The 11,430-nt window shown below is 32.8% G+C and overlaps 1 protein-coding gene across 1 annotated transcript; it reads left to right on the top strand.

Moving 5' to 3' along the window:
* The first annotated feature begins 70 nt into the window (after nucleotides 1-70).
* Nucleotides 71-11,298, top strand: LOC148602376 (tRNA N6-adenosine threonylcarbamoyltransferase, mitochondrial-like). The gene is made up of 10 exons (XM_088551555.1): nucleotides 71-442; nucleotides 1,898-1,997; nucleotides 3,112-3,206; nucleotides 3,702-3,764; nucleotides 4,916-5,045; nucleotides 5,743-5,947; nucleotides 6,844-6,992; nucleotides 8,593-8,723; nucleotides 9,442-9,513; nucleotides 11,184-11,298. Exons 1-10 carry the CDS (start codon nucleotides 204-206, stop codon nucleotides 11,260-11,262), a joined length of 1,263 nt encoding a protein of 420 aa, XP_088407681.1. The 5' UTR covers nucleotides 71-203; the 3' UTR covers nucleotides 11,263-11,298.
* The last annotated feature ends 132 nt before the right edge of the window (nucleotides 11,299-11,430 follow it).

Genomic DNA, 11,430 nt, shown 5'->3' with positions numbered 1-11,430 from the left:
TAATGGATAAATAAAACACACATAACATGCACATGAAAGTGATTGTTTAATTAGTTTCGATAACCATTCGACTCTCAGCTGTCAAAATTCCAAGATGGCTGCGCCCATTGACCCGGCATGAAAGTTATTGCTAAATTATTCACGTTTTAAAGCCCATTTGCTTACTGTTTCAGAAATTCTTTGATTGGGATCAAAGATTTCTGATGCAACATATGATGTTTACTTATTGTAAACATGCGTACTTTAGGAGGGCTGCAAAGTTGTTTCAAAATAAATTGGAGAAACTTGTTTGCAGAGTTATCTCCCATAGATTTTGTTCCAGAAATCAAAAATTGGTCCTTGGAATCGAAACTAGCTGCGATGACACAGGTGCAGCTGTAATTGATTCGGATAAAAGGGTCTGTGGTGATGCTCTTCACTCTCAAACAAAAGTACATTTTGAGTAAGCATTATTTTGCAACTTATTTGAAAATATTTACTGTGAGTACCAACAGATTTTTGTGACATTGTTTTTAAAGTATGAAGCATTACATTGAATTATGATGACATATTCTGGGTCAGTAGGAGTAAGGAAATATTTCAAACCTAACTTTAGCATAGGAAACCAGTGTTGGGAGAATACATACCAACATATACCTGATCATGATTTTTATTTAGGTACGGCAATGAGAGAATGAACAATTTAGCATCAAAATTTGCAAACTATGTAGGTTTAACAGCTACAATGTATGAGTGTCACCTTTTTAGTATTAAAGGGCACTTTTGACAGTTTAACAGTTAACTAAGTGTTAAAAGTATGTCAATATGTGCATTGAAAATAATAAATAGAATTTACGAGTAGTAAGCCCCTTCTTATAGTGGATTTCTAAAATTAAAATAAAAATAAAAATGATGACATTTTACACATTATTACTGTATTAGTACATATTTTGAACTTATTGTAAGTTGCGTAATGAAGTCAATTTATTTTTCAAGATTGATGCAACCAAATTTCCAAAATCATCACTAGTTTCAATAAACACTTTTGGACCATTTCCTGTGAAATTTTTTAAGTCATTTCCAAATTTGATAATTATCTGATGGAGTTTGGAATCATGTTTCTTTTTCTACTAGATATAAAAAGTAAATATACATTGTATTGACATAGTAATGATGTCTCTGTAGGAGTTCACCACAGCACCATGCTTGATTATTGTGCACCATGGCACGTTAAAAACCTCAAGCACCAAGCTTAAAAAATCAACCTAAAGTTGATCAGATTGTGATGTCAAAGTCAATTACACAATCCAGTTAAAGAGTTATCAAGGGAACCAAGATTCTAGTGGAAATCAAAAGAATGTAATCCAGGAACAAAGACCAAACATGGAAAACAGACAAACATTACAAAGAACATAAAGTTGCTAAAATAATACATACAAAGTAACATTTAAAGTAATTGAGAAACTCCATGGACCAGGTGCACCAGTAGGGTAAGTGTCCTCTGCTTTCTAGAAACACCCACTGAGTTGTTCATAAAAACTATGACCCATTGAATAAGTCACTTTTCATGGTGCAGATGGATACACCGTAATGATCCACAAGTTCATGATGAAAACCATAAAACTTCTGTAGTGATGACTTCAATCTTGTAGCAATATAACCCTGTTCCAGAAGCCTAAGTGTAAGAATTCTAGCGCGATACAAAAAGTCTGCGTAGTTATTGCAAGCTCTGGCACAACTGTATACGCAGGTGCTCAGAAGGAATGTTGCCACAGATAAAAGGAAAGTAATATAAGGTATAAATCCTGTCTGTCTTTAATAACACCAATTATTCATATTTGACAAAGGCTCCTGATTGGCTAAATAAACTTGTATTCCTTGTATACAATTCTTCATCTTTTTATCCTTTTTTTTGCAGTTATGGTGGCATTGTTCCTCCAAAAGCCCAGGCTTTACACAAAGAAAACATTGAAAATGTTGTAAAGAATGCTTTGGGAAGAGCAAATGTATCTCTGCAGGTAGATTTTTAATGGAGTAACATTTTTACCATTAATTGCCCGAAAGATATTGCAACTGTCTACCTGAGCACACAGGCAAATGAACAATACTAATTACAAGTCCCTGACTGAAAGATATCATTTTTTTCTGATTTTACAAACATTACAAAAATGTTTTAAAATTTCTAGGATGTGACAGCATCTTTGAATCTGGCCTAAAACATTATTTTGTTGCTCTGTGTGAATTTTGTTGCAGTGTAAAGACAATTACTGATGTGACAAGAACTTTGACAATTGCATTCAGTGCAAACACTGTCGTATATTTTCCATGTGTTCTAAGTCTCATATGGGAATTGGTTTTATGTCAAGTCAGTGCACTGTTATTGTCTGTTTATACTGCTAAATATAGCTAGCAGTTGTTCTATTTGAGTAACTTGAAAATTCAGTGTTATTAATGATATGTTAATTTTTATGATGTACTAATTTTTCCTATTTTCATGGTGGACTGCAAAATTGATATAACACTTTCTAATGCTAATTATTTTTGAAACCCCAAAAATTGATACCTGCAAGTACATAATGTATGTTCACTTGGCAAATTCTGCAGAATTAGCAATCACAAAAATTTTAAATATTGAAATATGTAATTTACAGTATATGGTTATTAAACACTTTTGCTCCACCTCTAATGCTACCTTTGCTTGAACTGCTTTGTTAATTAAGTGTCACCTGTGGTGCAAAGGTTGAAATCTAATCATGTACATGTAGCTGCTGTCTTTTTTAAGTTCGGTAATTTTGGATGGGTGAGCTGTGTGAAAAAAAATTCCTTCCTATCCCTCTGTACATTTTTTCTTCACCAAATTTTGATACTGTATAAGTAGCATTGTCACATGGTTTATTAGTTTTGCTATTTTTGCTATTGCCAAAAATCTGAAAACACTGTAATTAAAATAGTGGATTTTTTTCAAATTATACATTGATAAACAGCATGAAATTGTGCATCTGATATGTAAAAATATGCAAAAAATTATAGCACACAGAATTTTCAAAATCAAAAACACACATATTTGTATGTATATACATGTATAAAAAATGCCGATTGTAAATGTACATGAACATGTGAGATTTTTGATAGGAATTAGATGCTATAGCAGTGACTGTTAAACCAGGACTGGCATTGTCTCTTGGTGTTGGAGTGGAATATGCTAAATCTTTGGTAAGAGAATCAGGGTTAGTGTTATCAAATATTACTTTTTATACAAAATGTATACCTGTATAATGGTATCATGCTGTTGTCATCTTTTGTTGTTGCGGCTTCCATTATCTTTTATAATGACATGTAAAATTTATCAATTTTTTTTTTTAGAATTTTATTACATTGTTCCTAGGTACATGATGTAGTTTTTAAAGACTTTGACCCCAACCTCCCCCATTTATAATGAAAATTCCAGTCTGCGTTTTTCAGTCAAATTTCAGATATCTTTGTGGCAGTGTTGTAAAGTTTTTTTTTACTTTCACTTTACTTGAATCAATTAAGCATGAATTAACCTTCCTGCAGTATAAATGAAAACAATAAGATGTTAAATTCAACTTTCCCTGGGTCACTGAATCATAATTTACCTGCCACTGTGAAAGGATATTGGAATCTCTAGAACTCTTGTACAGTTTTCCAGCGTTGTTTGTGTTCAGAGTGGGCCACACCTTTCAAAATCAACTTTATTTCAGAAAACCAATGATACCTATCCACCATATGGAGGCCCATGCTTTGACAATTAGACTGCTTCAAAAGTGAGTAGAAATAGTTCTATTAAAATTCTAATGTTATATATAGTTTATGGAATTCTTTCAGTTTCATGTTTTTTTCTTGTTTTTTTTTTAGGGGGGGAGGGGTTAATCACACTAATACTTAAATGAATTAATGATCAACTTTTTGGTCAGGCATAATTAAACTGGAAAATTCTCATGGGCATGAAAATTGGCATGATTTTGTTCAAGGCTTTGAGAACCCTCTGTAATGAATCTCATTTAAATGTATATATCATACCTGTTTATTTTCTGCAATTTATTTCGTTTCTAGAAAATATTACATGTATTGCAGAACTTTTTTTCAAACATTAAACGTTATGTTTATATGTATGTTTAAATCTTACATTAATTTTCCAGTTCAATAAACAGCAGTAGCGTAATGAGATAATTATAGATTTTGATTGATGGTTAAATTTTCCAAAATATCAATTGTTGCTATTAAATTTTGAAAATCGTAACAAATGAGCATCCGAAAGTTTGTTTTTATGTTGAAATAACGCATGTTGATATATATATTTCCAGTATTCAAATTTCACAAGTTATAAAACCTTTTTCTTTAAGAATTCCTCTGAAATATTTGGCGGCTTGATATTTGGCATTTTTTTTGGAAATTTTAGTGACCTCACCAGTTGTACAAGAAAAACAATGTAAGAATCGTCACAACATTTTTTTTTCGACCAATTTGATTTTCACACTAAAATAAATCCCAACTGAAAATTTTTCATATCAATACGAAAATAGGAGATGTAGTATGATTGCCAATGATCCATCAAATACCAAGTAACAAACAATTAAATTTCTACAAGTCACCATACAGTCTTCAACGATTGGCAAAACCCATACCATAAAGTGAGCTGTAAAAGGCCTCTAAATAAATGAAGTGGAGCTATTCCAAAAAGACAAAAGTTGACTTAATCTATAGAAAAAAAACCACAAAATAAATAACAATGAACATAACAAACAATGACACTCTATGATGATGTGATATCTAGCTGCCCAAGATAAAACAACCAAATCATTGAGAAATACACTTACTGAAATATTCTTGAAATTCGAGAGGACCAGGGTTATACTCAATGGGCAATAGTGAACAGATACCTTGTAAGACATATTTCTTTTTTTTCTGTTTGTAGTGTAGAGTTGCCATATTTAGTCTATCTAATGAGTGGTGGACATTGTCTACTTGCAGTAGCCAGAGGTATAGAGGACTTTCTACTATTGGGATCCACCATTGATTTGGCCCCTGGGGTCTGCATTGATAAGGTATCTTCACCTGATTTTGTTAGACTTTCAGAAATTACATGTAGTTTGGTTCTGTGGTCGATTTAACAAAAAAATAAATTTGTCATCAGTTATGATGTTTCAATTCTGTATCTTGTCATGACATGGATGTCATCACTTACAGCTAATACTACACACTTTGGGAAATTGACTGCAGTTGATTAATGACACATCATCTTTGTGGTAAGGCTCAATCATGTAGTTGGTTAAAATAATTTCAATTATTGTGTTCATTGTTTTTGTACAATTCACTAGTTTCCAATTCTTTCTTTTTCTCCACTTTTGATTTAAAAACTTAAATTGATATTCAGATACCCCCCAAAATATGGATACCAGTAATTCTAATTTATTTGACCTGTTAAATTTTTGTCTATGCTTGCCAGATAATTTATGGTAAACATATTTATTTTCACTGTTGCAATTTTTCACAGATTCTGTTGAGTTATTCCCTAGTACCTATTTTTGTGGTTTCATAAAAATGATTGCATTACAGTGTTTAAAAATCAATTTCACGGGTACTAATTTTCACAGTTTTCTGTCCACTGCAAAAAAGCAAAAATTACAGTTTTAAAAAAATGAGTTTTTCCTACCTAGCAAAAAAAAAAAAAAAAAATAAAAATAAGTATGAATTTGTTTTTTTTCTCAGTCACACAAATGCATCTTTTTCTTTTAATTACAGGTAGCTAGAGCTTTATGTTTAAAGAACTTGCCACAGTGTGAGGGTCTATCTGGGGGAGCTGCCATAGAATTAATGGCAGTAGATGGTGACCCCTTATCATTCTCAATACCACATCTAATGTCACACTATAGAGACTGTGATTTCTCCTTTACAGGACTGATAACTTACTTTGAAAGAGTAGTCATGACAGAAATGGATAGACTAGGTATTTATAAACACTGCATTGCAATAAGTGATTTTGTATAATTGTAAACTAACAAATATGAGCAGTTACACATTATAAATATTTTAACCTGATATAATGTATACATTGATAACGTTACAATGAGTGAAATAATGAATTTCAGGGAGTTAGTTTTCCCTTGATAGATTGACTATTACCTGATTAATTGTCTTATGTAGCTTACTAGGGGACTTAAACTTTCTATAAAAAATTGATTCTAATATTTACGGAAGAGTAATCAAGGCAACCAAGATTCTGGGAGAAATCAAAAGGCAGTTATTCAGGGACAAAGACCAGGCACAGAAAATGGACAAACATAACAAAGAACAAAAAAACTGGGAGCATGGACCAGGTGCACCATTAGGGTAAGCCTCCTCTGTTTTTCTAAAATCTACCGCCAAGCTGCTTATAAATAGTCGAAGTCCAGGGTAGATGAAAGAGGAAAGGAAGGCTATGAAATGTTGAAATACTAGAAAGTGTAAAACTACTTCCACATTCTGGATATGTTGGTTATTATTGTGTCTTTGGACGTTATTTAATTTTTAGTTTATTTTTAGGAAGTGTAATCAGTTACCCTGGATTTTATTACTTTTGTTGTTTGGACCTTTCAGAGCTAACTTAAATGTGTGTTCACACTTGTTAAAGACCTTTTTGTGATCTCTGACAGTATTTACTATTTTGTGCTGTTATACAGCGGTGCAGTTGTTGTGTTTCACCATATTTGTTCTTGTGTCTACTCTTAAATCAATTGTCCATTTAAATATGTCACTTTGAAATGTCATTCAATCCATCTGTCTCCTGAAGTTAACTATTGTACTTGCTGTAATTGCTTTGAGCTTTTTATGGTTATAATTGAGGTTGATTCTATATTGTTATAGGGGTTCCTGAGGACCAAGTGCTACCTAATGCATCAGATGTCTGTGCCTCCTTCCAATATGCTGTGATTCGTTCCTTGTGTAGAAAATTACAAAGAGCTTTTATCTATTGTGATGTTAAAGAATTGCTACCTGAGAAAAATAAAGTTTTGGTATGCTATAAAAGTTACCTTATGTTCTGTGCTTCAAATGCTTTCCCATTATAAGCAGTAATTATTCATGAATTATTAAAAAAAATATATATACCAACTTCATAAAATTTCGAGGTAATCAGTTTTGTATGTTTTTTTTTTAATAGTTGTCAGGGTTAACCATTTGATGTCTTTCTTTTTGTAGTGGATCTAACAGCTCCAGTACTAACTTGAAAAAATATCACAAACATATGACTTTAGGCTTTGTACTCAAAATTCATTGATTACACAACTTAAAGTTGTTTTATTCTAATATCAACAGGAGACTTCCTATAACATGCAGTTAAAGGTGAAGCAATCACATCGTAACTGCATACATCAGAAAGATTTTGAGCCATTCATGTTTTGACAGAAGACCTACATATTGTTACAAAATAGGTTTAGGTCAATAGGTTTATAATGAAGATATATATTTGAGTGCCACTCAGGTTCCTTTTTCTTGTTTGTTCGTGTCTGAGTGAACTCATGCATGATATGGACAATTTAAACATGATTGTATTTGTATTATTGTATTGGGTTTATCATGGGATTGTTTTCTAAGGGTCAAGACAGAGTTCGTTCTCATTGTTGCATTACTCGTGTCCAGTCAGTCCCTGGCTGTCAACATGTCCCCAGCTTTATTTCGTCTGTTTATTCATATTTCTCACCTGTCTTTATATTCATATATTCTGCTAAGGGATATGATTGTTATGTCCCGTCTTCCTTCTTTTCCATCCTGTTATTATATTTTTCCTCTCAATGTCAACCATGTTTGTATTTGGCAGACCGGAAGTAATTAGTTAGGAGAATATAGACTTCTGTGGGAATGCAAAGATTTCTTAACCAATCATATCGTTTGGAGGCCTACAAGGCTAAACCAGTGATATTAGCATTATCCCCACATTCCTTAAAGTGGGCCTAAAATTCCAACAATTGGGGCAATTATATATAAACTGTGGGCTGGCATCCTAAAATTAAACCTGGTAGAATTATTCTGAGAGCAGTTAGTACTATTCAGCTCGATTTTGACCACTGAGCGCTACCAGCTCACCAGGAGAACAACACCCATGGTATGGCCCTGTATTTTAAGTAGTAAATATTTTTACTACGACCTGACCTTGACATAACCTATAGAACCTTGCAGCCGTATCATATTTTGGGGGGACCTCCGTTTATTCTTTAGGGTTCAGTGGTAGGGTTTTAACATTATATATTGTATGTATTAAATTATTGACTCCTGAGAGGTTAATAAATGTTATTTATAAGTTGAAATTCTGTTGGGTTGTGTATTAAGAACAAATATATGGAAATACCTTCAAAGGCCACGATACCAGTGAAATACCATTTTACCATACACTTGCGCTTGAAATATACCTACAGACCCATGAGTGTGTAACAATATGTAGATGTTGTTGATGCTTTGTTCCTCAGTTTCAGCATGCGGACTAGTTTTACCAGAAATATAAAAACCTAGGATTACACCCTACTACTTATGATATGAGACATACCTATTAGCAATGACCTTTTAGCTTATATATTCATCCTCTTTCAAGTCACACCTGTGTCATATTAATATTTTCAGGTGGCTTCAGGAGGTGTAGCCAGTAACATGTACTTCAGACAAGGGTTGACACAAGTCTGTGATGATTTCTCCTGTCAGCTGATATGCCCACCTCCCCATCTGTGTACAGATAATGGCATAATGATAGCATGGTAAGATATGTCTTGCTTTGACGAGAATAGAGGTAATTCAACTTACAAGGATGTTTTTGTTTCAAAGCTTGTATTAATGCACCACTCTTCATAAACCATTCAATGGATTTTGCTAAAACTTATTCTGAATGTTATGCATTATGCATAGACATGTATATAAATTTTCATGAAGCAAAATAATATTAATTCTAACAGAAACTTTGAAACCAGTATGTCAACCCTCTTAAATGACTTCTGTTAACATATTGATTTTCTTGGTTGCTAATTTTCTCAGATTGTCATGTGAACATATTCCCTGGTATCAATTTTTAGCAGTTTTAAAAAGTGTTTAGTCTTTTGTAGTGTTATAAATCAATTTCAAAGGTACTATTTTTTGCTGTTTTCTGTCTTCAGAGAAAATTATTACACTGCGAAAGTTTACAGTATGCTAGTAGTTACAGTGCATACATTGAAAATATTCAGGGTATAGAGTTGGTCTTTCTTGATTAAAGGACTTTTACCAAATTTACTGCCTTTGTTAATAATTTATTTTAGTACTCATGTGGAAGACTTGATAAACACTTGAAAAGTGGTAGAAAAATTACATGTATGTGCAGTTAATCATCTCCCACTCCCAGTGATTGTTTGCAGTTTTTGCTAACTTATAAAAAATAGTACGATCCATGGGACATAGTGATATTGTCTATTGTGATAATTGTGTATAACTATTTTATTACAGGAATGGTATGGAGAAGTTGTTAGGAGGTGTAGGAATAGCAGATGATCCAATGGCTGTCAGATATGAACCTAAGTATGTGGATTGTATTTTAAGAAACATTTCACTTACTGAAAAACAACTCTCTTCAAAAATAAAACAGCTTCTCTTAACAATATCAAGAAACTACTCATTTATGTGAAATTGTGTACATTTCCCTAGTGCAATCTGACTGAGTAACTTTGTAATGGTCTGTGTCAGCCAATTTGTCTGTCACAGGTACTTTTTGTTTCAGCTCCTTTGAGCTAGTGCTATGACTGGCTATGCCATTTTGTTGCTTTGGTAGGAAGGAAGTAAAATATTTATGTGTTTTAATTTTATCCAGCAGCTGATAGCATAATAGGAATGAGTGGCCATTTCAGTAATTTTGGAACAATTGAATTGGTTTATAAAATAAATTTCACTTATAAAAGGAGAACTAAGGGAAATTTCAAACGGAGTTTCTATGAAATCAGAAGGGAATTTTTGCAATTTATTTAGTAATCAGTTTGCTTTATACAGTATTCTCTCTCTGAAACTGCTCCCTGACCAACAGCTGCCCATCTTATGCAACCACATTTCAATTGCATTAATGACCTATAGTGCAAATTGACACCTTATAAATGGTCACCCTTCTGACACAACCAGTGGCCAAGACTTTCAATTAAAAATAAAGATCCAGTCTCTCACATTGGCCATGTTTATCGTCCTTGGTGGAGATCAAGTTTAGCGTTTTTCCCCATGTATATTTTCAATAAAGTAACTTGAACACAAGTTTAATTAGTATCATTGTATTCAGTTGCGTGTCAATTGCTCTGAATCCCTTACATCAGATGTACAACTTTGTAAACATGTCAAGCATGGGCATCCAAGTGTGAAATAAGTCTAAAGCAGACCTGTCCATACCTATCAACTTGCATGATTTTAGGGTGTTTTTCACGATTTTGACCATTTGTCCCGCTAACACGATTTTTCATGTCAAATTAGTCCCAAAACCTGATTTTGTCAAATTACCTAGAAAAATCCTAATTCAAACCCCTAAATTCGTGTTTCAATCACATTTCTTTAATTAGAAGAGTCATAAATCAGAAAAAGTGTTAATTGCTGTCTAAGAAAAAGATGTGCAAGTTTCTATAGTTGATAAATGTCTCTAGTTATTATAAATGAGCATGATCTCTATTCATTCTAAGTAATTACAAATTGAGAATTTATGTTCCTCAAGCAGAATGTGAAGATAAGATGTGCTCATTGCATTCATGTTAGTAGAAATACGTAAATTGTTTTCTCATTCAATTTTTAGAATTAAAACCAGCATTTCAATTAGGTTTTGAGGAATCCACCACAAAAAGGGCTTACAAACATCAATTCATTACATTGCATTCACATGCTGTTCAACTGAAAAGGGCCCTGTATTACTGGCGTGTTTGTCTTATTAATACATTACAACCGACAGTAAAGCCCATATAGCTTGCAAAATATGTTGCGACATTGTCCTATCACACGCCTCACATGAAAAACCCCCATGGGGATTTTCAAAAGTTGGCAGATATGCTTGTTCTTTCTAAGCAGAAGAACTGTGGTTGTGGACTTTCTTTTAATCCTGTCTCTTTTTCTGATTGAAGTGTAAATTAAGTAAGGGCTTGCTGTACATACTTTCAGATCATGTAGTACAGTATTGTTTTGGTTAGCCACATGTATTGACCTTATAATATGATGTTTATTTTTAGGTATCCATTTGGAACAGATATCAGAGAAGATGTTAGAACATTGCATTTAAAACTACCTCGCCTCAAACTTCAAACCTGATGTAAAATAGAAACAATTAAAAAGATGAACATTTTATTTATGTTTTAGTAATTCTAATATTTGCCCTTATCCCCAATTTTTATTATTTTTCAATGCCAGATATTTTTTATCTCATGTTATTGTTGCGATACTAAAATACATGTATATCAGCAATTTCAAATTACATGG

The sequence above is a fragment of the Perna viridis genome, chromosome 11, assembly GCF_037379345.1.
Source record: "Perna viridis isolate PV_CMFRI_1.1 ecotype Kerala chromosome 11, ASM3737934v1, whole genome shotgun sequence".
Lineage (NCBI taxonomy): Eukaryota > Metazoa > Mollusca > Bivalvia > Mytilida > Mytilidae > Perna > Perna viridis.
This window is presented reverse-complemented; position numbering and strand designations above follow the sequence as displayed.

What these genes read in the sequence shown, in the direction of transcription:
- LOC148602376 (XM_088551555.1), top strand. Translation starts at nt 204, where the DNA reads ATGCAACATATGATGTTTACTTATTGTAAACATGCGTACTTTAGGAGG. An exon ending in CAAACAAAAGTACATTTTGA is followed by an intron (nt 443 to 1,897) that starts GTAAGCATTATT and finishes TTTTTTTTGCAG; the next exon opens with TTATGGTGGCATTGTTCCTC. An exon ending in GACAGAAATGGATAGACTAG is followed by an intron (nt 5,948 to 6,843) that starts GTATTTATAAAC and finishes ATATTGTTATAG; the next exon opens with GGGTTCCTGAGGACCAAGTG.